Below are 26,396 nucleotides of genomic sequence, written 5' to 3' on the forward strand. Positions count from 1 at the left end.
CAAAAACTACTGATGTTCTTAACTGTTTGCTACTGCAACAAAAAGGCTATTAAAGAGAGTGTGTGTGTATGTGTGTGTGAATGTGTTTGTCTGCGTGTGTGTGTCTGTGCTCAGGCTCTCTGCTCTGGCTGTGTGTGTGTGTGTCCTCGCATCCTGCCAACTTAAGAAAATAAATGATACCTCCAAATATGGAAGAAGGTTTTAAATCAATGAACAATTTAATCAATATCATTCCTGATACCCCTTCTGTGTGTGTGTGTGTGAGCGTGTGTACATATGTGTTGGCGTACGCGTGTGTGTTTGCACGCACATGTTGTGTGTGCGCGTACGTGTTTCCGTATATGTGTGTGTGTGCGCATGTGAGACAGCCCAGGCAGTGTGTGTTTGTGTGTTTATGGAGAGAGCCCAGCCAGCCAGCCAGCCATGCAGCACAGATTGACAGGAAATGGTGTTGTTGCTGCCTGATGGGTCGTACCACTTCCACCAGTCTGACGGGGGGAGATGGATGGTCAGCAGGTAGGGAGGGCACAGAGCCGGAGCACATTCTATGGTGAATCCCTCCTCCTCCTCCTCCCATTGTATTGTATTCAGATATTTGTTTTATGGGACAACCAGCCAGTGTCTGTCTACTGGTCAACAGTTGAACCAGTGTCAGTCTTATTTATGGATTATAGATAGGCTATTGATTCACTACACATCACTTTATCTGTATCCCAAATGTCACCATATGGTCTATATAGTGCACTACTTTTGACCTTGTCTCTGGTCAAAAGTAGTGCACTATATAGGGAATATGGTTCCATTTGGACCATAGGCTTTGAATGTAAAGCATTCTGTTTGTAGAGCAGGGTTGCATGGTGTCTTTGAAAGCTATAAGGGAAGAAAGCTGTAGTGAGGTGAAGGGACGATGAATCTCCCAGTAAAGAATGTGAACGGGTGGTTTCGGATGTAAGGCACTATTCTTGACTTGTGTGTCTGTGTACTTACCTTTCAATTGTTGCAGGATGACACATCTTCTATTAGTGACTTTATATAAATATCTTCTTCTTCTTCTTCTTCTTCTTCTTCTTCTTCTTCTTCTTCTTCTTCTTCTTCTTCTTCTTCTTCTTCTTCTTCTTCTTCTTCTTCTTCTTCTACTTCTTCTACTTCTTCTTCTTCTTCTTCTTCTTCTTCTTCTTCGTCTTCTTCTTCTTCTTCTTCTTCTTCTTCTTCTTCTTCTTCTTCTTCTTCTTCTTCTTCTTCTTCTTCTTCTTCTTCTTCTTCTTCTTCTTCTTCTTCTTCTTCTTCTTCTTCTTCTTCTTCTTCTTCTTCTTCCATGTTCATATTAGTATTTTGGTAATACTTTCTATGACGTACATAAGTACAGTACAATGCTTTATAAAGTCCTTTATAATGCCTTATGATACACTTAAAATGTGTTGCAACACTGACCTAAAGCATTATATGTACAGTGCATTCAGAAAGTATTCAGACCCCTTCACTTTTTCCACATTTTGTTATGTTACAGCCTTATTCTAAAATGGGTTAAATTACATTTTTTCATCATCAATCTACACACAATACCCCATAATGACGAAGTGGAAACAGGTTTTTACCTTATTTACATAAGTATTCAGACCCTTTGCTATGAGACTCGAAATTGAGCTCAGGTGCCTCCTGTTTCCATTGATCATCTGTAAGATGTTTCTACAACTTGATTGGAGTCCACCTGTGGTAGATTCAATTGATTGGACATGATTTGGAAAGGCACACTCCTGTCTATATAGGGTCCCACAGTTGGCAGTGCATGTCAGAGCAAAAACCAAGCCATGAGGTCGAAGGAATTGTCCGTAGAGCTCCGAGACAGGATTGTGTCGAGGCACAGATCTGGGGAAGGGTACCAAAAAATGTCTGCAGCATTGAATGTCCCCAAGAACACATGATGGCCTCCATCATTCTTAAATGGAAGAAGTTTGGAACCACCAAGACTCTTCCTAGAGCTGGCCGCCCGGCCAAACAGAGCAATTGGGGGAGAAGGGCCTCCTTGGTCAGGGAGGTGACCAAGAACCCGATGGTCACTCTGACAGAGTTCCAGAGTTCCTGTGTGGAGATGGGAGAACCTTCCAGAAGGACAACCATCTCTGCAGCACTCCACCAATCATGCCTTTATGGTAGAGTGGCCAGACGAAAGCCATTTACGTTTACATTTACGTCATTTAGCAGATGCTCTTATCCAGAGCGACTTACAAATTGGTGCATTCAACTTATGATAGCCAGTGGGACAACCACTGGGGGGTGGTAGAAGGATTACTTTTATACTATTCCAGGTATTCCTTAAAGAGGTAGGGTTTCAAGTGTCTCCGGAAGGTGGTCAGTGACTCCGCTGTACTGGCGTCGTGGGGGAGCTTGTTCCACCATTGGGGTGCCAGAGCAGCGAATAACTTTGACTGGGCTGAGCGGGAACTGTGCTTCTGTAGAGGTAGGTGGGCTAGCAGGCCAGAGGTGGATGAACGTAGTGCCCTCGTTTGGGTGTAGGGTCTGATCAGAGCCTGAAGGTAAGGAGGTGCCGTTCCCCTCACAGCTCCGTAGGCAAGCACCATGGTCTTGTAGTAGATGCGTGCCTCAACTGGAAGCCAGTGGAGTGTGCGGAGGAGCGGGGTGACATGAGAGAACTTGGGAAGGTTGAACAGCAGACGGGCTACAGCGTTCTGGATAAGTTGTAGGGGTTTAATGGCACAGGCAGGGAGCCCAGCCAACAGCGAGTTGCAGTAATCCAGACGGGAGATGACAAGTGCCTGGATTAGGACCTGTGCCGCTTTCTGTGTAAGGTAGGGTCGTACTCTGCAAATGTTGTAGAGCATGAACCTGCAGGATCGGGTCACCGCTTTGATGTTAGCGCAAAATGACAGGGTGTTGTCCAGGGTCAAGCCACTCCTCAGTAAAACGCACATGACAGCCCGCTTGGACAAAAGGCACCTAAAGGACTCTCAGACCATGAGAAAGAATATTCTCTGGTCTGATGAAACCAAGATTGAACTCTTTGGCCTGAATGCCAAGCGTCACGTCTGGAGGAAACCTGGCACCATCCCTACGGTGAAGCATGGTTGTGGCAGCATCATTCTTTGGGGACAGGGAGACTAGTCAGGATCGAGGAAAAGATTAACAGAGCAAAGTACAGAGAGATCATTGATGAAAACCTGCTCCAGAGCGCTCAGGACCTCAGACTGGAGCGAAAGTTCACCTTCCAACAGGACAATGACTCTAAGCACATAGCCAAGATAATGCAGGAGTGGCTTCGAGACAAGTCTCTGAATGTCCTTGAGTGGCCCAGCCAGAGCCCGGACTTGAACCTGATCGAACATCTATGGAGAGACCTGAAAATAGCTGTACAGCGACACTCCCCATCCAACCTGACAGAGCTTGAGAGGATCTGCAGAGAAGAATGGGAGAAACTCCCCAAATACATGTGTGCCAAGCTTGTAGCGTCATACCCAAGAAGACTCAAGGCTGTAATCACTGCTAAAGATGCTTCAACAAAGTACTGAGTAAAGGGTCTAAAATACTTACAGTATGTAAATGTTTTTGCTTTTTATGGGGTATTGTGTGTAGATTGATGAGGAAAAAACAATGTAATCAATTTTCGAATAAAGCTGTAACGTAACAAAATGTGAAAAAATTGAAGGGGTCTGAATACTTTCCCAATGCACTGTATGTACTTCATAAAAAGTGTTACATTCCCTGCTTATATTAATTTTCCTCTCTTATTTCGGTACGTCTCTCGTTATGTTTCGAGCTTCAGTTAAATGTTTGTTTTGACTTGAAGGGGGTCAGATGAGCTTCATAGGAGTGTGTCCACTGTCAAGCTCACAGTTTGTGTGTGTGTGTGTGTGTGTGTGTGTGTGTGTGTGTGTGTGTGTGTGTGTGTGTGTGTGCGTGTATGAATTGAGGGTATTTATCTGACTTAATGCACAGAGGGGATTGAGCAATGCAAGCTCTCATTCTTCATGATTAAATCACTGCCAGAGAGAGAGGGAGAGATAAAGAAGAGAGAGAGAAAGAGAACAATAGAACGAGAAGGAGAGAGAGAGAGAGAGAGAGAGAGAGAGAGAGAGAGATGCTCAACATGAGCTCCTGATTTATTTCCGTTTTTTGTTTGTTTTTAGAATGAGAAAAACACTCGAATCTAAAAAGAATTCAAGACAAGAAGTGATGAACAACAACTCTATTAAATCAGAATAGAAAAAAAAGTAACTTTGCGCCTCAAATTAAGACGTTTTGACTCTCGCTAGCTAGCTACACAACAAAAACCTAGCCAGCAGGCTAACAAGCCAGCCAGATAATTGAGCTAGAACAAACCTAGCAAGGGGAGTTAATACAACTACATCAAACGACCAAACTGAGTGAGTAAATCAAAAAGAAGCACGGACTCTAACTTTAAACATATCTTCTGTTTTTGTGTGTGAAGAGTTTTCACTATTTTTGCTGGTTTTTGAGCTAAACAGGAGCTAGCTAGCAACAGCAGCAGACAAACAAAACTGGTTGCCATGGCAACATTGCAGCAGAACAGAGCAGCAGCAGCAGTAGTAGCAGAGCCCACAGGCACCATGTCCCCACTCCCCCTCAGCGCTGATTCCATTCTCTACCCCCAGAGGCCAAAAATGACACAACGAGGAAAGCTTTTAAACAGAAACTACTAAAGGGGAGGCCAGAAACACTTTTCACAGACCTCTACAAAAACGGTGATGTGAGTAATCTCATCTTTCTCACTGACCAGCCAAATGTCTGCTCTCACTACCCATCCATAAAGAAAGAGGGAATCTGTAATGGGTGGAAGCTGAAAGTCAAAGAGACAGACGACCCTGACAGCACCATGATAACAATCAACCTCTACAAGACTGGGACTGTCATGGTGCAAGGTAACCTTAGGCTGTTTGAAACAGACTTTCAGACCATAAAAAAATATATATATATTTCACCTTTATTTAACCAGGTAAGCCAGTTGAGAACAACTTCTCATTTACAACTGCGACCTGGCCAAGATAAAGCAAAGCAGTGCAATAAAAACAACAACACAGAGTTACATATGGGGTAAACAAAACATAAAGTAAAAAAAAAAAACAGAAAATATATATACAGTGTGTGCGAATGTAGTAAGTTATGGAGGTAAGGCAATAAATAGGCCATAGTGCAAAATAGTTACAATTTCGTATTAACACTGGAATGATAGATGTGCAAAAAATGATGTGCAAATAGAGATACTGGGGTGAAAATTAGCAAAATAAATAACAATATGGGGATGAGGTAGTTGGGTGGGCTAATTTCAGAATGGCTGTGTACAGGTGCAGTGATCGGTAAGCTGCTCTGACAACTGACGCTTAAAGTTAATGAGGGAGATAAGAGTCTCCAGCTTCAGAGATTTTTGCAGTTCGTTCCAGTCATTGGCAGCAGAGAACCGGAAGGAATGGTGGCCAAAGGAGGTGTTGGCTTTGGGGATGACCAGTGAGATATACCTGCTGGAGCGCAGACTACGGGTGGGTGTTGCTATGGTGACCAGTGATCTAAGGTAAGACTGGGATTTGCCCAGCAGTGATTTATAGATGACTTGGAGCCAGTGGATTTGGCAACAAATATGTAGTGAGGGCCAGCCAACAAGAGCGTACAGGTCACAATAGTGGGTAGTATATGGGGCTTTGGTGACAAAACAGATGGCACTGTGATAGACTACATCCAATTTGCTGAGTAGAGTGTTGGAAGCTATTTTGTAAATGACATCGCCGAAGTCAAGTATCGGTAGGATAGTCAGCCTTTGTTGCGAAATAGGAAGCCGATTCTAGATCTAACTTTTGATTGGAGATGCTTAATGTGAGTCTGGAAGGAGAGTTTACAGTCTAACCAGACACCTAGGTATTTGTAGTTGTCCACATACTCTAGGTCAGACCCGTCGAGAGTGGTGATTCTAGTCGGGTGGGCGGGTGCAAGCAGCGTTCGGTTGAAGAGCATGCACTTAGTTTTACTAGTGTTTAAGAGCAGTTGGAGGCTACGGAAGGACTGTTGTATGGCGTTGAAGCTCGTTTGGAGGTTTGTTAACACAGTGTCCAATGAAGGGCCAGATGTATACAAAATGGTGTCGTCCGCATAGAGGTGGATCCGAGCTTCACCAGCAGCAAGAGCAACATCATTGATATACACAGAGAATAGAGTCGCCCGAGAATTGAACCCTGTGGCACCCCCATAGAGACGGCCAGAGGTCCAGACAACAGGCCCTCCGATTTGACACATTGAACTCTATCTGAGAAGTAGTTGGTGAACCAGGCGAGGCAGTCATTAGAGAAACCAAGGCTATTTAGTCTGCCAATAAGAATGCGATGGTTGACAGAGTCGAAAGCCTTGGCCAGGTCGATGAAGACGGCTTCGCAGTACTGTCTTTTATCGATCGCGGTTATAATATCGTTTAGGACCTTGAGCGTGGCTGAGGTGCACCCATGACCAGCTCGGAAACCAGATTGCATAGCGGAGAAGGTACGGTGGGATTCGAAATGGTCGGTGATCTGTTTGTTAACTTGGCTTTCAAATACTTTCGAAAGGCAGGGCAGGATGGATATAGGTCTGTAACAGTTTGGATCTAGAGTGTCACCCCTTTGAAGAGGGGGATGACCGCGGCAGCTTTCCAATCTCTGGGGATCTCAGACGTTATGAAAGAGCAGGCTAGAACAGGCTAGAAATAGGGGTCGCGACAATTTCGGTGGCTAATTTTAGAAAGAAAGGGTCCAGATTGTCTAGCACAGCTGATTTGTAGGGGTCCAGATTTTTCAGCTCTTTCAGAACATCAGCTGTCTGAATTTGTGTGAAGGAGAAGCGGGGGGTGCAGAGCTGGTGGCCGGGGTAGTGGTAGCCAGGTGGAAAGCATGGCCAGCCGTAGCAAAATGCTTGTTGAAATTCTCGATTATTGTAGATTTATCGGTGGTGACAGTGTTTCCTGGCCTCAAAGCAGTGGGCAGTTGGGAGGAGGTGCTCTTATTTTCCATGGACTTTACAGTGTCCCAAAACCTTTTGGAGTTAGTGCTACAGGATGCAAATTTCTGTTTGAAAAAGCTAGCCTTTCCTTTCCTAACTGATTGTGTATATTGGTTCCTGACTTCCCTGAAAAGTTACATATCACAGGGACTGTTCGATGCTAATGCAGTACGCCACAGGATGTTTTTGTGCTGGTCAAGGGCAGTCAAGTCTGAGGAGAACCAGGGGCTATATCTGTTCTTAGTTCTGAATTTTTTGAATGGGGCATGCTTATTTAAGATTGAGAGGAAAGCACTTTTAAAGAACAACCAGGCATCCTCTACTGACGGAATGAGGTCAATATCCATCCAGGATACCCGGGCCAGGCCAATTAGAAAGGCCTGCTCGCTAAAGTGTTTTAGGGAGCGTTTGACAGTGATGAGGGGTGGTCGTTTGACCGTGGACCCATTACGGATGCAGGCAATAAGGCAGTGATCACTGAGATCCTGGTTGAAGACAGCGGAGGTGTATTTAGAGGGTAAATTTGTCTGGATGATATCTATGAGGGTGCCCATGTTTACAGATTTAGGGTTGTACCTGGTATGTTCGTTGATAATTTGTGTGAGATTGAGGGCATCTAGTTTAGATTGTAGGTTGGCCGGGGTGTTAAGCATATCCCAGTTTAGGTCACCGAGCAGTACGAACTCTTAGGATAGATGGGGGGCAATCAGTTCACATATGGTGTCCAGGGCACAGCTCGGGGCTGAGGGGGGTCTGTAGCAAGCGGCAACAGTGAGAGACTTATTTCTGGAAAGGTGGATTTTTAGAAGTAGAAGCTCAAACTGTTTGGGCACAGACCTGGATAGTACGATAGAGCTCTGCAGGCTATCTCTACAGTAGATTGCAACCTCACCCTCTTTGGCAGTTCTATCGAGATGGAAAATGTTGTAGTTGGGGATGGACATTTCTGAATTTTTGGTGGCCTTCCTAAGCCAGGATTCAGACACTGCTAGAACATCAGGGTTGGCGGAGTGTGCTAACGCAGTGAATAACTCAAACTTAGGGAGGAGGCTTCGGATGTTAACGTGCAAGAAACCAATGCTTTTACGGTTACAGAAGTCAACAAATGATAACGCCTGGGGAGTAGGAGTGATACTGGGGGCTACAGGGCCTGGGTTAACCTCTACATCACCAGAGGAACAGAGGAGGAGTAGAATAAGGATACGGCTAAAGGCTTTAAGTACTGGTCTTCTAGTGTATTGGGTACAGAAAAAAAAGGAGCAGGTTTCCGGGCGTTGTAGAATAGATATTAAGGAGAGAGCAGAGAGAGAGAAGGACACCACCAGTGACATGCCCTCCCACAAGACAAACTCCACCAGCACCACCCTCACCCCCACTATCCCCACCCAAAAAGGCTCATCCAGCACCGCTCTTCCAACCATAGTGGAGGATATGCCTCAGGAGGAGAGCGACCCCCTCAGTGCAGAGCAGGCTCAGGCCCTCCTCACCACCATGGCTGCCATGAGGGATGAGTTCACCAAACTGGAGGGGGAGGTGGTCCTGCTCAGGGAGAGTGTGAGCAAACAGCAACCAGACATCCACACATTAGAGGAGCTCCTAACCAAGGTGCGGACAGAGCAGGACAGCAGCCTTGCAACACAGCTGAAAGAAGTTCAGCAAGAGAGAGATGGACTCAAGAGAATAAACGCCAGCCTGGCCCACCATCCCACCCTCGATCTGGACTGTCTCTATGACCATGTTCACCTGTACAGGGAGGCAGTCCCCATCCTTGCTAAGACTCTCAAGGACGTCGCTTTAAACCGCATCCCGACCTCTCCACCCAGGAACAGCGGAGCAATCTCCACCCCCCCCGAGATCATAGAGACAACACCCTGGACCAACACCCTGGACCCCACAGCCACGACCACAGCACCACCAACCTCAATGCCCACCACAGCCAGTGCAGCACAGACCACCCCAGCCCAGCTTCAGACCCACCCAGACGAGGCCTAACACCCCCCTCCCCCCCACCGCTGACCCACACCTGGAGGAGCCACAGTCCGGCAGGCAGAGCTATGCACAAGCTGTGAGAGGAGCAACTGGCCCAGCTCCCACCAACGAAATGAGTGACATCAAACAAATGCTGAATCTACTATGCTCACATGTGATAGGCCGAGGGTCATGGTAAGATGAGCACAATAACTCCACCATCCTCACACTACATCCACCCAAGTGGCATGACACAAATACTATCTTAAATGATAAACAAATTACATTTGCATAATAAGAGTTAATTGAAAAATCCTATTTTAATAATTATTCTTGGATTGTGAGTGTTTATTTCATTTTGAAGGTAAAGAAAAAACAGTTATGAAATCTTTTTATGTTGCATGTTGGCATTTACAAGGAAAGAAGTCCTCTGCTTTTGGGCTAAAGAGCAGAAACCCAGACTTCCTTAAAGAAATTGATGATGTTGATATTGTAGTACTACAGGAAACATGGTGCAGAGGTGATGTTTCCACTGGCTTTCCACTAGGTTATAGGGAGATAATCATACCATTCACCAAATTAAAAGGAATCACACAGGGCAGAGACTCAGGGGAAAGCTAATATGATATAAATCTGAACTAACTAATTCAATCGAAATGATCAAAACAGGAGAATTCTCTATCTGGCTTAAAATCAACAAGGAGGCTATCTTAACAGATAAAAACGTCTTTCTCTGTGCTATATACATTCCCCCTTCAGAGTCACCCTACTTCAATGAAGAGAGTTTCTCCATTCTAGAGGGGGAGATTAGTCACTTTCAGGCCCAAGGCAATGTGCTGGTCTGTGGAGACCTGAATGCTAGAACAGCAGAAGAACTAGACACTATTAACAGTCATGGGGACAAACACCTACCAGGAAGCAACAACCTTTCCCTCCCCACATACCCCCCCAGAAACAACTATGACAAAGTGAAAACAAAAAAGGAGTACAGCTCCTGAAGCTCTGTCGAACACTGGGTCAGTACATAGTTAATGGTAGGCTAAGAGGGGACTCTTTTGGTAGGTACACCTACAGCTCATCTCTTGGCAGCAGTACTGTAGACTACTTCATCACTGACCTCAACCCAGAGTCTCTCAGAGCCTTCACAGTCAGCCCACTAACACCTCTCTCAGACCACAGTAAAATCACAGTGTATCTGAGAAGAGCAGAACACAACCATGAAGCATCATGGCCCAATAAATTACATGGTACTAAACAGACCTATAGATGGAGTGCAAACAGAACAGAAATCTACCAAAAAGGAATTAGTAGCCAAAAAATACAATCTCTCCTTGACAACTTTTTAGCCTTAACATTCTCCTACAGCGATGAAGGTGTAAATTTGGCCGTTTGGAACATAAACTTTATATTTGACAAATTAGCCTCCTTGGCTAATCTAAAGAAACATAAGAGCAAACCAAAAAGAATAGATAATGAAAAATGGTTTGATAATGATTGCAAAAATCTAAGAAAGTCATTGAGAAAAATATCTAATCAAAAACACAGAGACCCAGACAACAAAAATATACGCCTTCAATATGGGGAAACACTGAAGCAATACAAACACACCCTAAGAACAAAAAAGGAACAGCACATTAGAATCAGCTGGATGTAATTGAGGAATCCATAGAATCAAACCACTTCTGGGAGAATTGGAATAAATTAAACAAACCTCATAATGAGGAATTGGCTATCCAAAATGGGGATATGTGGAGAAATCACTTTGCGAACCTCTACAGCAATATAACAAAAAGCCCAGAACAACAAGATATACAAGAAAAATTACAAATCCTTGAATCAGCAGTCAAAGACTATCAGAATCCTGTGGATACCACAATTACAGAACAATAATTATTGGAAAAACTTTGCACTCTCCAACCCAAAAAGGCCTGTGGTGCTGATGGTATTTTAAATGATCAAATATACAGACAACAAATTCAAATTGGCTATACTCAAACTCTTCAACATTATGCTAACTGCAGGTATTTTCCCCGATATTTGGAACCAAGGATTGAACACACCAATTTATAAAAATGGAGACAAATTTGACCCAAATAATTACAGAGAAATTTGCGTTAACAGCAACTTGGGGAAAATTATCTGCAGTATCATAAACAGCAGACTACATCATTTCCTTGATGAATACAACGTCCTAAGCAGAAGCCAGATTGGATTTGTAAAAAATGATCGTACAACAGACCACATTTACACCCTCCACACTCTAATTGACAAACAAGTAAACCAAAACAAAGGCAAAATCTACTCGTGTTTTGTAGACTTCAAGAAAGCATTTGATTCAATTTGGCACGAAGGTCTTTTTTATAAACTAATAGAAAGTGGTATTGGAGGGAAAACATATTATGTTATTAAATCAATGTACACTAAAAACAAATGTGCGGTTAAAATCGGCAAAAAGCAAACAGACTTCTTCGCTCAGGGACGTGGAGTGAAACAGGGCTGCCCAATAAGTCCAACACTATTTAACATCTACATTAATGAATTGGCAAAAACATTAGAAGAATCAGCAGCACCTGGTCTCACCCCACACAACACTGAAATCAAGTGTCTGCTGTACGCAGATGACCTGGTGCTACTGTCTCCCACTAAGGAGGGGTTACAGCAGCATCTAGATCATCTGCACAGGTTCTGCCAGACCTGGGCCCTGTTAATCTAAAATAACCGAATATAATGATATTCCAAAAAAGGTCAGGAAATCAGGATGACAAATATAAATTCTATTTGGACACAGTTCTATTAGAACACACCAAATATTACACGTATCTAGGACTAAATATCAGCAACACAGGTAGCTTTCAGATGGCTGTGAATGAGCTGAGAGACAAAGCAAGAAGAGAATTCTATGCCATTAAAATAATATTAAAATCAAAATTCCAATTAGAAACTGGCTCAAATTTTTCCAATCAGTTATAGAACCAATTGCTCTATATGGCAGCAAAGTAGTTTGGGGTCAACTCTCTAATACTGAATTTACCAAATGGGACAAACATCCAATCGAAATACTGCATGCAGAGTTTTGCAAGACTCTATTGCAAGTGCAAAGAAAAACTCAAAATAACGCATGTAGAGCAGAATTGGGCCAATACCCCCTCCTTATTCGAATAGAAAAAAGAGCCATCAAATTTTACAACCATCTAAAAACAAGTGACCCCAAAACATTCCATCACACAGCTATACTTTGTCAAGAGATGAAACAAGAGAAGAGTCCCCTCAGCCAGCTGGTTCTGAGGCTCAGTTCACTAACCAAAACCAACCTCACAGTGCCTCAGGACAGCACTCAGAAAATCTGGCCCAACCAAATCATCACAAAGCAAAAATAAAAATATATCACCTATTGGAAAGATACCACAAAAAATCAAAGTAAACTTCAATGCTATTTGGCTCTAAACAGACAGTACATGGTGGCAGACTATCTGACCACCGTGACTGATAAAAAACTGAGGAAAACAATGACTAGGTACAGACTCAGTGAGCACAGCCTGGCTATAGAGACTGGTCGTCACAGGCAAACCTGGCTGCCCAGAGAGGACAGGCTGTGCTCACTCTGCCCCCGGGGAGAGGTAGAGACAGAGCTGCATTTCCTATTACACTGTGACAAATACTCAGACCTAAGAGAATCTTTCTTTCCCAAAATTATCATTCAGTACAAAGAATTTGAAACTATAAAAGAGGAAGAAAAAATCAAATATTTATTGGGTGAAAAGCCAAAATGTGCAATTTTGGCAGCCAAATATGTGTCCTCCTGCCACAACCTGAGGGACAGCCAGTGAAAAGTGTAATGTAATATCAATAATATTTCCTATTTTGTTTTGGCTTTCATACCATGTCATGTGTCCTCTCAGTCATGTTGAGACTGGTCGACTACTATTGCTTTAATGTATTGTTATTCTCATTAATATTGTTGTAGTTGCTGTTGATGGTAATTTCCACTACTACTATTATTATTGCTGTTGGTCCCACCATTTTTGTTATATGTATACTTTGACAATGTAAGTAATTTAACTTGCCATGTCAATAAAGTATATTGAATTGAAGAGAGAGAGAGAGAGAGAGAGAGAGAGAGAGAGAGAGAGAGAGAGAGAGAGAGAGAGAGAGAGAGAGAGAGAGAGAGAGAGAGAGAGAGAGAGAGAGAGAGAGAGAGAGAGAGAGAGAGAGAGAGAGAGAGAGAGTTTGAACACTCCTGCCCATTCTCTGTTCCCTGGAACACACAGACAAAAGGAAAGGATTTAGCCTGGCATCTGGTTTCTGGGTTCAGCACAATGTTATCTCTCTCTATCTCTCGCTCTCTCTCTCTCTCTGTCTCTCTCTCTTACTCTCTCTCTCTCTTACTCTCTCTCTCTCGCTCTCGCTCTCTCTTACTCTCTCTCTCTCTCTCTTACTCTCTCTCTCGCTCTCTCTCTCTGTCTCTGTCTCTGTCTCTGTCTCGGTCTGTCTCTGTCTCTGTCTGTCTGACTCTGGAGGGTTGGGGCTGACTCTGGAGGGTTGGGGACTCTGACTCTCTCTCCATCTCTCTCTCATTTTCTCTCTCTCTCTCCATCTCTGTGGCTGCCTTTCTCTCTGCCTGCCCAGACTTTAATATGGTTATGATTAGAGACGGGGGCTAAGGGAGGGAGGGAGGGAGGGGAGGGAGGGAGTAGGGGTCTCATATTTACTGCAGGGGAAATGGGGGAGGTGCAGTGTAAAGACAAATTGAGAGAACCAAGAGGGAGAGTGGGATCTGAATAGGGCAGAGGAGGGGAGGGGTTGTGTTTGTTTGCATTCGGGCTGAAATATGAAACACAAAAGAAAGCCGGGGACAAAAAGAGAGGAGAGAGAAGAATGGAATAAAGTTTTGTCCTCTTAACAAATCAGTCCCAGCCTAGCAGCACAGGGCTCTGGCCACCTCCCCTCCTCTCCCCCTCCCTCCTCCTCTCTCTCTCCACCCTCTCCCTCTGGGTCCTCTCTCTCTCTCTCCCTCTCTCGCTCTCCACCCCCTCTCTCTCTCAGTCTGAGGCAGTTGGTTCACTCCGCTGTGCTGTGTGTGTCTGGGATGCAGCAGTGAGAGAGAGAGAGAGCTGAAAGAGAGATAGAGAGAGAGCTGTGTGTGAGAGAAGGAGCTGTTATTTAGGTCTGTTACAGCAGACAGGGAGCAGCTCGCCCTAGGGCAGGGGGAGACGATAGAGCAACACTGAGCTCAGAGCAGCAGATTCAGCTACAGATACAACCAGGCAGGAACCAGCCCTGCATTCCAGCTGAGGGGAAGGGAAAGGGGGAATAGAAACAGAAGTGCCAGCAGGAAAGGAGAGAACAGGCGATAGAGAGAGAGAGGGAGAGAGAAGGAAGGAAGGAAGGAACGAAGGAAAAGGTAGCAGCAGGCAGCAACACATCAGAGCTACAGGAGGGGTTTGAACTGGGACCTTCACTGCTGCTGCTACTGTTGTTGTTGTTGTTATTGTTGTACTACGGTGAGGTGACCTAGCTACTCCAGGAAGTAGCTACAGCAGCAGGGTTAAGCTGTGTGTTCTCAGGAGGTAGGGACTAGGGAGGGGTACAGTAACAGCAAAAGGAGGTTGAAAGCACCACCATGTTTGACTGTATGGAAGCTCTGGGGATGGGCCCACGCCAGCTATATGATGTCACCAGCCGGGGTGCGTGCATGCTGCGGAAGGCGAGCCCCTTCTTCGCGGGGTTGGACCCCTTCGCCTGGACCGGCAGTGCCAGCGTTCAATGTAAGTCAATGGCATCCTGTTTGCATGTCCTGTGTCATGCTCTCCCACTGAGCTAGCTGGCATTGGACTCAGTGTGGGCCGTGGAGGGGTTTTTGTTTACCACAGGCTGTACTGCTCTCAGCTCTGCTAGTGGGCTGACTGTCAGGGCTGTAGGGGCTAGAGACCTGTGTGTGTGTGTGTGTGTGTGTGTGTGTGTGTGTGTGTGTGTGTGTGTGTGTGTGTGTGTGTGTGTGTGTGTGTGTGTGTGTGTGTGTGTGTGTGTGTGTGTGTGTGTGTGTGTGTGTGTGTGTGTGTGTGTGTGTGTGTGTGTGTGTGTGTGTGTGTGTGTGTGTGTGTGTGTGTGTGTGTGTGTGTGTGTATGTGTGTGTGTGGACAGGAAGAGACTGGTTCTGGAGCCTGTTGGGGCAGCTCCACTAGCTACCCAGGGACAACTAGCTACGATATGATATGCTAGCCTATGTGTGTGTGTTTGTTTGATTTCTGAGTGGCTGCAATGCTAACCCACAGGTTCAGGTTTCACTGTGACAATGCTAACCCACAGGTTCAGGTTTCACTGTGACAATGCCAGCCACCTGAGTTTTGACCTTGTCGGGTAGGTTAGGTTCTGTATACAAAACAGACAAGAGTAAGAAAGTACAGATGAAATATTGAGAGGAAGAGAGAGAGGGAAAGGGAGAAACCTGACACTTTGGACAAAATGTCAGCCATCCACATTACATTGGTCTTGCTCCCTTCACAATCCCCTCTGTGACAGCTACTAGAGCTTTCCATGTGGAGACTACAATGAGTTTTGAATCTAGTCTTTTTTATATAAAGTAGATTTAAAAAGGTGGTCTTCTAAAAACATTTCTTTGCTCCCTGTATTTTTAGTTGGAAGTATTGTTGGTGTTTATGCTTGTGTGTAAAGATTTTTCTCTGGAGCTAAATAGCTATAAATTAATCAGTAGATGAATTATTGAATGGATAAATGTATGTATAAATTAGTAACTTGGAATGTTGCTAGGCTTCAGAAGAGCCAAAGAAGAGATTTATTTTCTCTCTCTTTTTCTGTGTCAGTGTTCACATTTTTCCTCTCTCGTTCACTACTTTCCAGACTTCAGACACTACTCTGGCTCAAACAACAGGCCTGTCTCAGACAGACAAAACTGGGGTCAATTTCCATAGGCGTCCAGGGGGCCTGTGTGGCTGGGAGAAAGAGAGGGACTGTGGAAAAGAAGGAGTGGGGGTGTGCTGTTCTCTTTTAGGGACCAAGACAGAAATTTACAATCAAGAAGAAATACACAACACACCCTCAAACTACAAACAATCTAAATAGTTTAGTTGTTGCACACAAACAAGATGTTTGCTTGCTTCTGTTCATGTGTTCCCATTACATTTTTTAAAATCCTTTTGAAACCCAAATGCTGTGTTGTGTTCACACTGAGGGTTGTTTTTCAGATTTTATTTGTTCAACCTTCTGCTTTTTTGTTCCTTTTTACGGGATCTTGGGGGCAGTCATCTGTCTTCATTACTCCTGAAGACACCAGCGTTTCAGTGGCTGTCATGCACACTGGGCTCTCTTTAATGAAGACAGATGCCCTGTCAGGACAGGGGAGGCCGAGGGGGACTCCATGCAGACCAGCCAGCCAGCCAGCCTCTCCTCTCCTCTCCTTTTCTGCTTTGCTTTCTTCTTTCTTTCCTGTTCTCCATTCTTCTCTTCTCTTCTCTTCTCTTCTCTTCTCTTCTCTTCTCTTCTCTTCTCTTCTCTTCTCTTCTCTTCTCTTCTCTTCTCTTCTCTTCTCTTCTCTTCTCTTCTCTTCTCTTCTCTTCTCTTCTCCTCTCCTCTCCCTCTCCCTCCTCCTCTCCTCTCCTCTCCTCTCCTCTCCTCTCCTCTCCTCTCCTCTCCTCCCTCTCCTCTCCTCTCCTCTCCTCCTCCTCTCCTCTCCTCTCCCTCCTCTCCTCTCCTCTCCTCTCCTCTCCTCTCCTCTCCTCTCCTCTCCTCTCTCCTACAACCAGCCAGGGATCTCTGATGATAACAAGAGATTTGTTTATTTAGTCAGATACCTCACCGCTCTTTCACTCTGATCGACCCACACAACCATTTAAAAAGTAGCCAGTCAGATCCCAAAGTCATTTTATTTTTGTTCTTTGTTCCAGGAAATCAAAGAGAACGAACGATCTGTCAGTTGGTGTTGCTATGCTAGTGTGTGTGTGTGTCTGTGCTAGTGTGTGTGTGTGTACTGTTTTAGTCCCTCTGTGCTCAATAATCTTAGTAAACAAGGCGAACCTATCCCACACGAGGAGCAGCCATAATATCTCTCCTTACTGAACCAGTTGCCCCTCATTGTCCTCTGCAATAAGGCAGATGAATTGATGTTTGAGTCTGATCTCTCATTAGGCCTGGCCAGCTGCAGAGCACAGTGACCTGTGTCTTAAATGGCACTTTATTCCTTATATAGTGCACTACTTTTGGCCAGATCCCTATGGCCTATGGTCCCTGGTCAAAAGTAGTGCACTATAAAGGGAATAGGGTGCCATTTGGGACACAGCTGAGCCAGGGAGCTAGCAGCAAGCTAAAGAGCTAAACCCTCCAAAGTAAAGACACTCAGCTAGGAGAGCTCTACTCAGCTCTACTCTCATAACATTAACAACAATCAGGACTTCTTGACTCTTTTCCCAGTCAGCTGCTTAAAGTGTGACACCATTTCTTAAATGTGGCCTAGATATTCTGTGAGTTTATTTCTATTTGAGGGAGAACTCTAAAATCAGAGTTAATAAAGGTTTTAGCATGATTTTATCAAATATGTTTTTCCCACAACTCATTTTTTCTCTATATGCAATCTAAGCATTACCAACATGGTGATTCATTGTGGAGTTATTTTTTGTGATTTTATAAAAATTCTGACATACAGAAAATAAATATCAGTGGGGAAGGTTTCGGATGTCATTGCTGTTAGTTTCAGTCTGTTTAGAATCAAATGGAGTTTTAGTGTGTGGTCATGATCAGCTTTCCTGTTTTCTGTCTGGTGGTTGGAGACTGCTACTTTTCTGTCCAATGTCAGAGGTTACAGAGAGGCTATGGGCTGGCCAGTGTCAGATCCACACCATGTGTGGTGTCCTTGTCTGCCTTTTGAGGAGGAGAGAAGAGCCTTTCAAATGGCTGTTATTGTGTAGCCTACTGCTGTTTAAGAGTCTGATGTCATATAGCTGGTAGTACTATGTCAGGGCTGCATGGAAGGGAAAATGGTGAAATGATTTAGACATACGCCAATAAGCTAGAAATGAATCAACTGCCATACTAGATGACATTTGACGAAATGAAGAAAGGTTTATGAGCTTGTCCTTTATTTTCTATGTTACTGTGCTTGGAAGGAGAACACAATTTATCTCTAATTTATGGACAGGAAAAGGATAATGATTTAGTCATACGATAATAATGTATTCATACGTCGATGGTAGCAACATTTGTACGAGATGCCAAATGATGTTGTAAAAAATGTTTCATGCCTTTTGCTTCACTTGTCAGGTTGATCAGTTTATGCAGTAGCTTTATAATCTAATACTGTAGTATTAGAAAAGGGATTATAAACTGGGTGGTTCGAGCCCTGAATGCTGATTGGCTGACAGCCATGGTTTATCAGACAGCATACCAAGGGTATGACAAAACATTTATTTTTACTGTTCTAATTACGTTGGTAACCAGTTTATAATAGCAATAAGGCACCTCGGGGTAAGGGCTGTATCCAGGCACTCCGCGTTGCGTCATGCATAAGAACAGCCCTTAGCCATGGTATATTGGCCATATGTGTAGTCCCCTGTAGCTCAGTTGGTAGAGCATGGCGCTTGCAATGTCAGGGTTGTGGGTTCGTTTCCCACGGGGGGCCAGTATGAAACTGTATGCACTCACTAACTGTAAGTCGCTCTGGATAAGAGCGTCTGCTAAATGACTAAAATGTAATGATATACCACACCTCCTCGTGCCTTATTGCTTAATTATATTTTATGTATTTTAATAACCAACAGAGTCATGTCTACTGTCTGACTGTACCTTGGCCTATTTGGATTGTTTTGACTTTGATATCCCTCTCTCCTTATTGTACTGTCAATATATTCACAATCATGTAATGTGGTAATAACGGATAACACTCTTTTAATCAATCAACACACACACACACGCACACACACACACACAACCCCCCACCCCCACACACAAACCTCTTTGTTTTCCCTTAATGTGCTGTTCAATGTGAATTGATGAGCTAATTGAAACAGGCGCTATATCTTTCTGGCTTGGATGGCAAGACAGGATCTGTCCCAAATGGCACCCTGTTCCCTATATAGTGCTCTTCTTTTGACCAGGGGCCCATATGGGTTATATAGGAAATAGGGTGCCATTTGGTATGGGGAACAGACTACTAAGTGGTTCCTGTGACCACTGTCACACCGAGCAGCTCAGATCATTCTCTCTCCTAATGGAACTGCAGATCATTATCTCTTCCTAATGGAACTCTGCAGTTATTTCATTATAATTACAAAAGATTCAATTAAAATATTAGAATGCCTGAGGGGGCAGGACTGTCAATAGATAGTGGGTTGGTTGGTTGGTTAGGAGGGATGGTGAGTGCAGGGTGGGTGGGGAGTGTGTAAAATCAAATCACATCAAATAAAATTGTATTTGTCACATGCGCCGAATACAACAGGTGTAGACCTTACCGTGAAATGCTTACTTACAAACCTTTAACCAACAATGTAGTTCAAGAAATAGAGTTAAGAAAATATTGACTAAATAAACTAAAGTAAAAAATTAAATAAAAAGTAACACAATAAAATAACGAGGCTATATACATTTTACATTTTAGTCATTTAGCAGACGCTCTTATCCAGAGCGACTTACAGGAGCAATTAGGGTTAAGTACCTTGCTCAAGGGCACATCGACAGATTTTTCACCTAGTCGGCTCGGGGATTAGAACTAGCAACCTTTACTGGCTACAACGCTCTTAACCACTAAGCTACCTGCCGCCCCAGTTACAGGGGGTACCGGTACCGAGTCAATGTGCGGGGGTACAGGTTAGTTGAGTTAATTTGTACATGTAGGTAGGGGTGAAGTGACTATGCATAGATAATAAACAGCGAGTAGCAGCAGTGTAAAAACAAGGGGGGGTGGTCAATGTAAATAGTCCGGGTGGCCATTTGATTAATTGTTCAGCAGTCTTATGGCTTGGGGGTAGAAGCTGTTAAGGAGCCTTTTGGACCTAGACTTGACGCTCCGGTACCGCTTGCCGTGCGGTAGCAGAGAGAACAGTCTATGACTTGTGTGAATGGAGTCTTTGACAATTTTTGGGGCCTTCCTCTGACACTGCCTAGAATATAGGTCCTGGATGGCAGTGTTATACTGCGCCGTACGCACTACCCTCTGTAGCGCCTTATGGTTGGATGCTGAGCAGTTGCCATACCAGGCGGTGATGGATGCTCTCGATGGTGCAGCTGTATAACTTTTTGAGGATCTGGGGACCCATGCCAAATCTTTTCAGTCTCCTGAGAAGGAAAAGGTGTTGTCATGCCCTCTTTACGACTGTCTTGGTGTGTTTGGACCATGATAGTTTGTTGGTGATGTGGACACCAAGGAACTTGAAACTCTCGACCCGCTCCACTGCAGACCCGTCGATGTAAATGGGGGCCTGTTCTGGCCTCCTTTTCCTGTAGTCCACGATTAGCTCCTTTGTCTTGCTCACATTGAGGGAGAGGTTGTTGTCCTGACCTCGTCCCTATAGACTGTCTCATCGTTGTCGGTGATCAGGCCTGCCACTGTTGTGTCGTTAGCAAACTTAATGATGGTGTTGGAGTCGTACTTGGCCATGCAGTCGTGGGTGAACAGGGAGAACAGGAGGGGACTAAGCACACACCCCTGAGGGGCCCCAGTGTTGAGGATCAGAGTGGCAGATGTGTTGTTGCCTACCCTTACCACCTGGGGGCGGCCCGTCAGGAAGTACAGGATCCAGTTCCAGAGGGAGGTGTTTAGTCCCAGGGTCCTTAGCTTAGTGATGAGCTTTGTGGGCACTATGGTGTTGAACGCTGAGCTGTAGTCAATTGACAGCATTCTCACATAGGGTGTTCCTTTTGTCCAGGTGGGAAAGGGCAGTGTGGAGTGCGATTGAGATTGTGTCATCTGTGGATCTGTTGGGGCGGTATGCGAATTGGAGTGGGTCTAGGGTTTCCGGGATGATGGTGTTGATGTGAGCCATGACCAGCCTTTCAAAGCACTTCATGGCTACCGGCGTGAGTGCTACGGGGCAGTGGTCATTTAGGCAGATTACCTTCACTTTCCTGGGCACAGGGACTATGGTGGTCTGCTTGAAACATGTAGATATTACAGACTCGGTCAGGGAGAGGTTGAAAATGTCAGTGAAGACACTGGCCAGTTAGTCCACGCATGCTCTGAGTACATGTCTTGTAAGGGTAGTCCCGTGTAGCTCAGTTGGTAGAGCATGGCGCTTGCAACGCCAGGGTTGTGGGTTCCATTCCCACGGGGTCCAGTATGAAAAATATAAAAAAATATGTATGCACTCACTAACTGTAAGTCGCTCTGGATAAGAGCGTCTGCTAAATGACTAAAATGTAAATGTAATGTCCTGGTAATCCGTCTGGCCCCGCGGCCTTGTGAATGTTGACCTGTTTAAAGGTCTTGCTCACATCGGCTATGGAGCACGTGATCACACAGTTGTCCGGAACTGCTGGTGCTCTCATGCATGCTTCAGTGTTGCTTGCCTCGAAGCAAGCATAACATGCATTTAGCTCATCTGGTAGGCTCACGTCACTGGGCAGCTCGCGGCTGGGTTTCCCTTTGTAGTCCGTAATAGTTTGCAAACCCTGCCACATCCGACTAGCATCAGAGCCGGTGTAGTAGGATTCAATCTTAGTCCTGTATTGACGCTTTGCCTGTTTGATGGTTCATCTGAGGGCATAGCGGGATTTCTTATAAGCGTCCGGATTAGTGTCCCGCTCCTTGAAAGTGGCAGCTCTAGCCTTTAACCCGGTGCGGATGTTGCCTGTAATCCATGATTTCTGGTTGGGATATGTACGTACGGTCACTGTGGGGACAACGTCGTCGATGCACTTATTGATGAAGCCGGTGACTGAGGTGGTGTACTCCTCAATGCCATTGGATGAATCCCGGAACATATTCCAGTCTGTGCTAGAAAAACAGTCCTGGAGCGTAGCATCCGCGTCATCTGACCACTTCCGTATTGAGCGAGTCACTGTGTGCGTGTGTGTGTCTGTTCATACGTTCTGGCCTGTGTCTGTATATGTGTGTGTGTGGTATGTCTGCATGCCTGCATCTGTGTGTGTGAGAAAGACTGGGTAGGGGTGAGGGGAACATAGCGTGGCAGGCAGCTGCAGGCATGTGGACAAGTCAGTCAGTTCTGTGCTGTGATGACATACATAAACCCTGTTGATCCCATCAAGATCATGTCAAATGAAAGTGTACAAGTTAAAAGAAAAATAAAACACTAATATACTGTATCTTGATTACATAAGTATTCAACACCCCGAGTCAATAGAATAACCTTTGGCAGCGAATACAGCTGTGAGTCTTTCTGGGTAAATCTCTAAGAGCTTTGCAGACCTGGATTGTACAATATTTGCACATTATTATTTTAAAAATGATTGAGGTCTGTGAAGTTGGTTCTTGATCATTTTTAGACAGCCGTTTTCAAGTCTTGCCATAGATTTTCAAGCCAATTTAAGTCAAAACTGTAACTAGGCCACTCAGGAACATTCAATGTTGTCTTGGTAAACAACTCCAGTGTATATTTAGTCTTGTGTTTTATGTTATTGTCCTGCTGAAAGGTGAATTTGTCTCCCGGTGTCTGTTGGAAAGCAGACTGAATCAGGTTTTCCTCTAGGATTTTGCCTGTGCTTAGCTCTATTCTGTTTCTATTTACCCTAAAAAACTCCCTAGTTCTTGCCGATGACAAGCATACCCATAACATAATGCAGCCACCACCATGCTTTAAAATATGAAGAGTGGTACTCAGTGATGTGTGTTGTTGGATTTGCCCCAAACATAACGCTTTGTATTCAGGACATAAAGTTAATTTCTGTGCCACATTTTTTGCAGTTTTACTTTAGTTCCTTATTGCAAACAGGATGCATGTTTTGAAATATTTTTATTCTGTACAGGCTTCCTTCTTTTCACTCTGTCATTTAGGTTAGTATTGTGGAGTAACTACATTGTTCCATACTCAGTTCTTTGTAGTGACTGGGTGTATTGAAACACCATCCAAAGTGTAGTTAATATTGACTCAAGACATTTCAGCTTTTCATTTGTAATTAATTTAATTAATTTCAAAAAACATAATTCCACTTTGACATTATGGGGTATTGTGTGTAAACTAGTGACACAAATCTCAATGCAATCCATTTTAAATTCAGGCTGTAACACAACAAAATGTGGAAAAAGTCAAGGGGTGTGAATACTTTCTGAAGGCACTGTATGTTCTCAGAATATGTAAGGGATAATCAAAGAGGGGCTATGTGTTCTATGTCAAATAGAATGCTGTGGTAGCCATGCTGGTTAAGTGTGCCTTGAATTCTAAATAAATCACAGACAGTGTCACCAGCAAAGCACCCCCACACCATAACACCTCCTCAATGCTTTACGTGGGAACTACACATGCAGAGATCATCTGTTCACCCACACTGCGTCTCACAAAGACACGGCGGTTGGAACCAGAAATCTCAAATTTGGACTCCAGACCAAAGGACACATTTCCACCGGTCTAATGTCCATTGCTCGTGTTTCTTGGCCCAAGCAGGTCTCTTCTTATTATTGGTATCCTTTAGTAGTGGTTTCTTTGCAGCAATCAACCATGAAGGCCTGATTCACACAGTCCCCTCTGAACAGTTGATGTTGAGATGTGTCTGTGACTTGAAATCTGTGAAGCATTTATTTGGGCTGCGATTTCTGAGGCTGGTTACTCTAATGAACTTATCCTCTGCAGCAGAGGTAACTCTGGGTCTTCCGTTCCTGTGGTGGTCCTCATGAGAGCCAGTTTCATCATAGCGCTTGATGGTTTTTGTGACTGCACTTGAAGAAACTTTAAAAGTTATTGAAACCTTCCGTATTGACTGACCTTCATGTCTTAAAGTAATGATGGACTGTCGTTTCTCTCTGCTTATTTCAGCTGTTCTTGCCAAAATATGTACTTGGTCTTTTACCAAATAGGGCTATCTTCACAACACAACTGATTGGCTCAAACGCATTAAGGCACACCTGTTAATTGAAATGCATTCCAGGTGACTACCTCATGAAGCTGGTTGAGAGAATGCCAATAGTGTGCAAAGCTGTCATCAAGGCAAAGGGTGGCTATTTGAAGAATCTGAAATATACAAATATATTTTGATTTGTTTAACACTTTTTTGGTTACTACATGATTCCATATGTGTTATTTCATAGTGTTGATGTCTTCACTATTATTCTACAATGTAATTTTTTTTTTTTTACAAATAAAGAAAAACCCTTGAATGAGTAGGTGTGTCCAAACTTTTGACTGGTAGTGTAGGTGACCTGAAGAAGTGATATTGTAACATCAGGTGTGCTTTTCATTTGTTTATGTACAGTACAGTAGGTTCACCAGCTGACTTCTATCAAGACACCCATGTCAACTGGATTCCCACTGTGTAGATGAGCAATGCTGCAGCGGCATCAGTTTCTACTGTGTAGATGAGCAATGCTGCAGCGGCATCAGTTTCTACTGTGTAGATGAGCAATGCTGCAGCGGCATCAGTTTCTACTGTGTAGATGAGCAATGCTGCAGCGGCATCAGTTTCTACTGTGTAGATGAGCAATGCTGCAGCGGCATCAGTTTCTACTGTGTAGATGAGCAATGCTGCAGCGGCATCAGTTTCTACTTCTACTATTTTGTCCTTTTCCAGATATGAAAGGAGACATCCCTCAGTTAGACAAATGGTTGTCATATGCTGTGCCTTGGTCAGTCTGAATTATTCAGTTGTGCCATTTGAGTAGAGAGCACCTTCACCTTTTCGTCATGACAAATGTGCCCCCTTAAACCGAATGAAGGGTGTAGCAATAACTGCTGATTAAACAGAAACACAGTTTCATAGTAATTTATATATATGTACACATAAATATATATAAATGCAATTTGGAACATGTGCAATAGTATTGTGTGAGTTAAGCTATTCTCTGCTTCAGATGCAATGTCAAGGGATGCATTGCAAATGCCCATAAGGCTTATGCCATCATACTGTAGGCCAGTGGTACCCAACTCTGTTCCTCGAGTACCCCCAACAGTACACATTTTTATTGTAACCTCGGATTTAACTTGTTAACTAATCATCATAGCCCGTTTGCATAAAACATCTTAAGTGTTTTCCTTAACATGCTGACCAGACCGGACGTGCCGTGTGCGCGAGCGTTGCAAAATAAATGTACACATACTGTACATGTTATTCAATAATTGCACCCACACTGCTCGCGCACGTCAGCGAGCGTCTGCGATGCCAGGCGCTAAAATAGAACTTGGTTCTATTTGTGACGCTTGACGCGCTGCAAGTCCTGCCTTTCCCATCTCCTCATTGGTTTTTAGGAGCATATACCCACGTGGGTGATTGAAAGATGAACTGAGGCCCACACTCCAGTCCAGTTGTCGGTGGTAATGCATCTTATAGTTGGTTGCCAACCGACATATCAAGTCCAAAGAAGAAGAAGAACCCTGAAGGAGGAGAGAACTAGAAACTCACTCGGTTTACCCTTTTATCTGTGGATTAATTGTCGGAGTAGAGGACCTTGTGCATTTCAGGTAAAATAACAACCCAATGTTTATATCCCATGATTAATTAGCTAGCAACAGCAAGCTAGCAAGCTAAATTGCCATAAATGTTTAATGTTTTTCAACCTGACCCGAAGTTAACATAGTTGGTTCAGAGTTGTTTTGATATTTCAACCTGCCTGTCCTGATCACATCTGGTGTGGGTGGACAAAATCAACATGCGCCCTTTGGCGCACGAGGACGGCAGGTTTTACCTTAAGGAATCATTTCCCCTTACCTAAGGGAATTGTTTAAAGGCGTTGTATAGGGACTCTCTAACGTTTTCCTTAGGTAAGGGCATACTTAAGGAGTTTATGGTAGTTTGAAGGCATGTAAGGTAGAAAGAGTCTCTGGTTACCATGGAGACAACCTGATTCACTGATTCAACATTTCCTCAAAGAGATCACATTTATTTTGGGAGATCGCAAAATAGAACCTTTACAATGAAGACAGGAGAAACAAATTGATTCAGAAGATAATAAAACACGTTTCTTTTAGTTACTTTTTTCTGAACTTGTTTCTATTACTTTTTAGCACATCAAGCTAACTCACACTACATGACCAAAAACATTTGGACACCTGCACGTGGGCATTAATATGGAGTTGGTCCCTCCTTTGCTGCTATAACAGCCTCCACTCTTCTGGGAAGGCTTTTGGGGACTTGCTTCCATTCAGCCACAAGCGAATTAGTGAGGTCGGGCACTGATGTTGGGCGATTTGGCCTGGCTCAATTCATCCCAAAGGTGTTCGATGGGGTTGAGGTCAGGGCTCTGTGCAGGCCAGTCAAGTTCTTCCACACCGATCTCGACAAGTAATTTCTGTATGGACCTCGCTTTGTGCACGGGGGCATTGTCATGC

At 44.1% G+C, this 26,396-nt stretch overlaps 1 protein-coding gene across 4 annotated transcripts in view; it reads left to right on the plus strand.

The window, feature by feature from the left end:
• LOC121537911 (retinoic acid receptor gamma-A) overlaps nucleotides 1-26,396 on the plus strand; it is a 119,548-nt gene that overhangs the window by 66,772 nt on the left and 26,380 nt on the right. For 2 of the 4 annotated variants that reach the window (XM_041845562.2, XM_041845563.2), the window contains exon 1: nucleotides 14,042-14,726. The exons of the other annotated variants lie outside the window; for them this stretch is intronic. In XM_041845562.2, the coding sequence (XP_041701496.1) occupies nucleotides 14,582-14,726 (145 nt within the window). In that variant the 5' untranslated portion in view covers nucleotides 14,042-14,581. Of the gene's footprint in view, nucleotides 1-14,041; nucleotides 14,727-26,396 lie in introns of those variants that run through there. 4 annotated transcript variants of the gene reach the window in all.

This window comes from Coregonus clupeaformis, chromosome 24 (genome assembly GCF_020615455.1).
Source record: "Coregonus clupeaformis isolate EN_2021a chromosome 24, ASM2061545v1, whole genome shotgun sequence".
Lineage (NCBI taxonomy): Eukaryota > Metazoa > Chordata > Actinopteri > Salmoniformes > Salmonidae > Coregonus > Coregonus clupeaformis.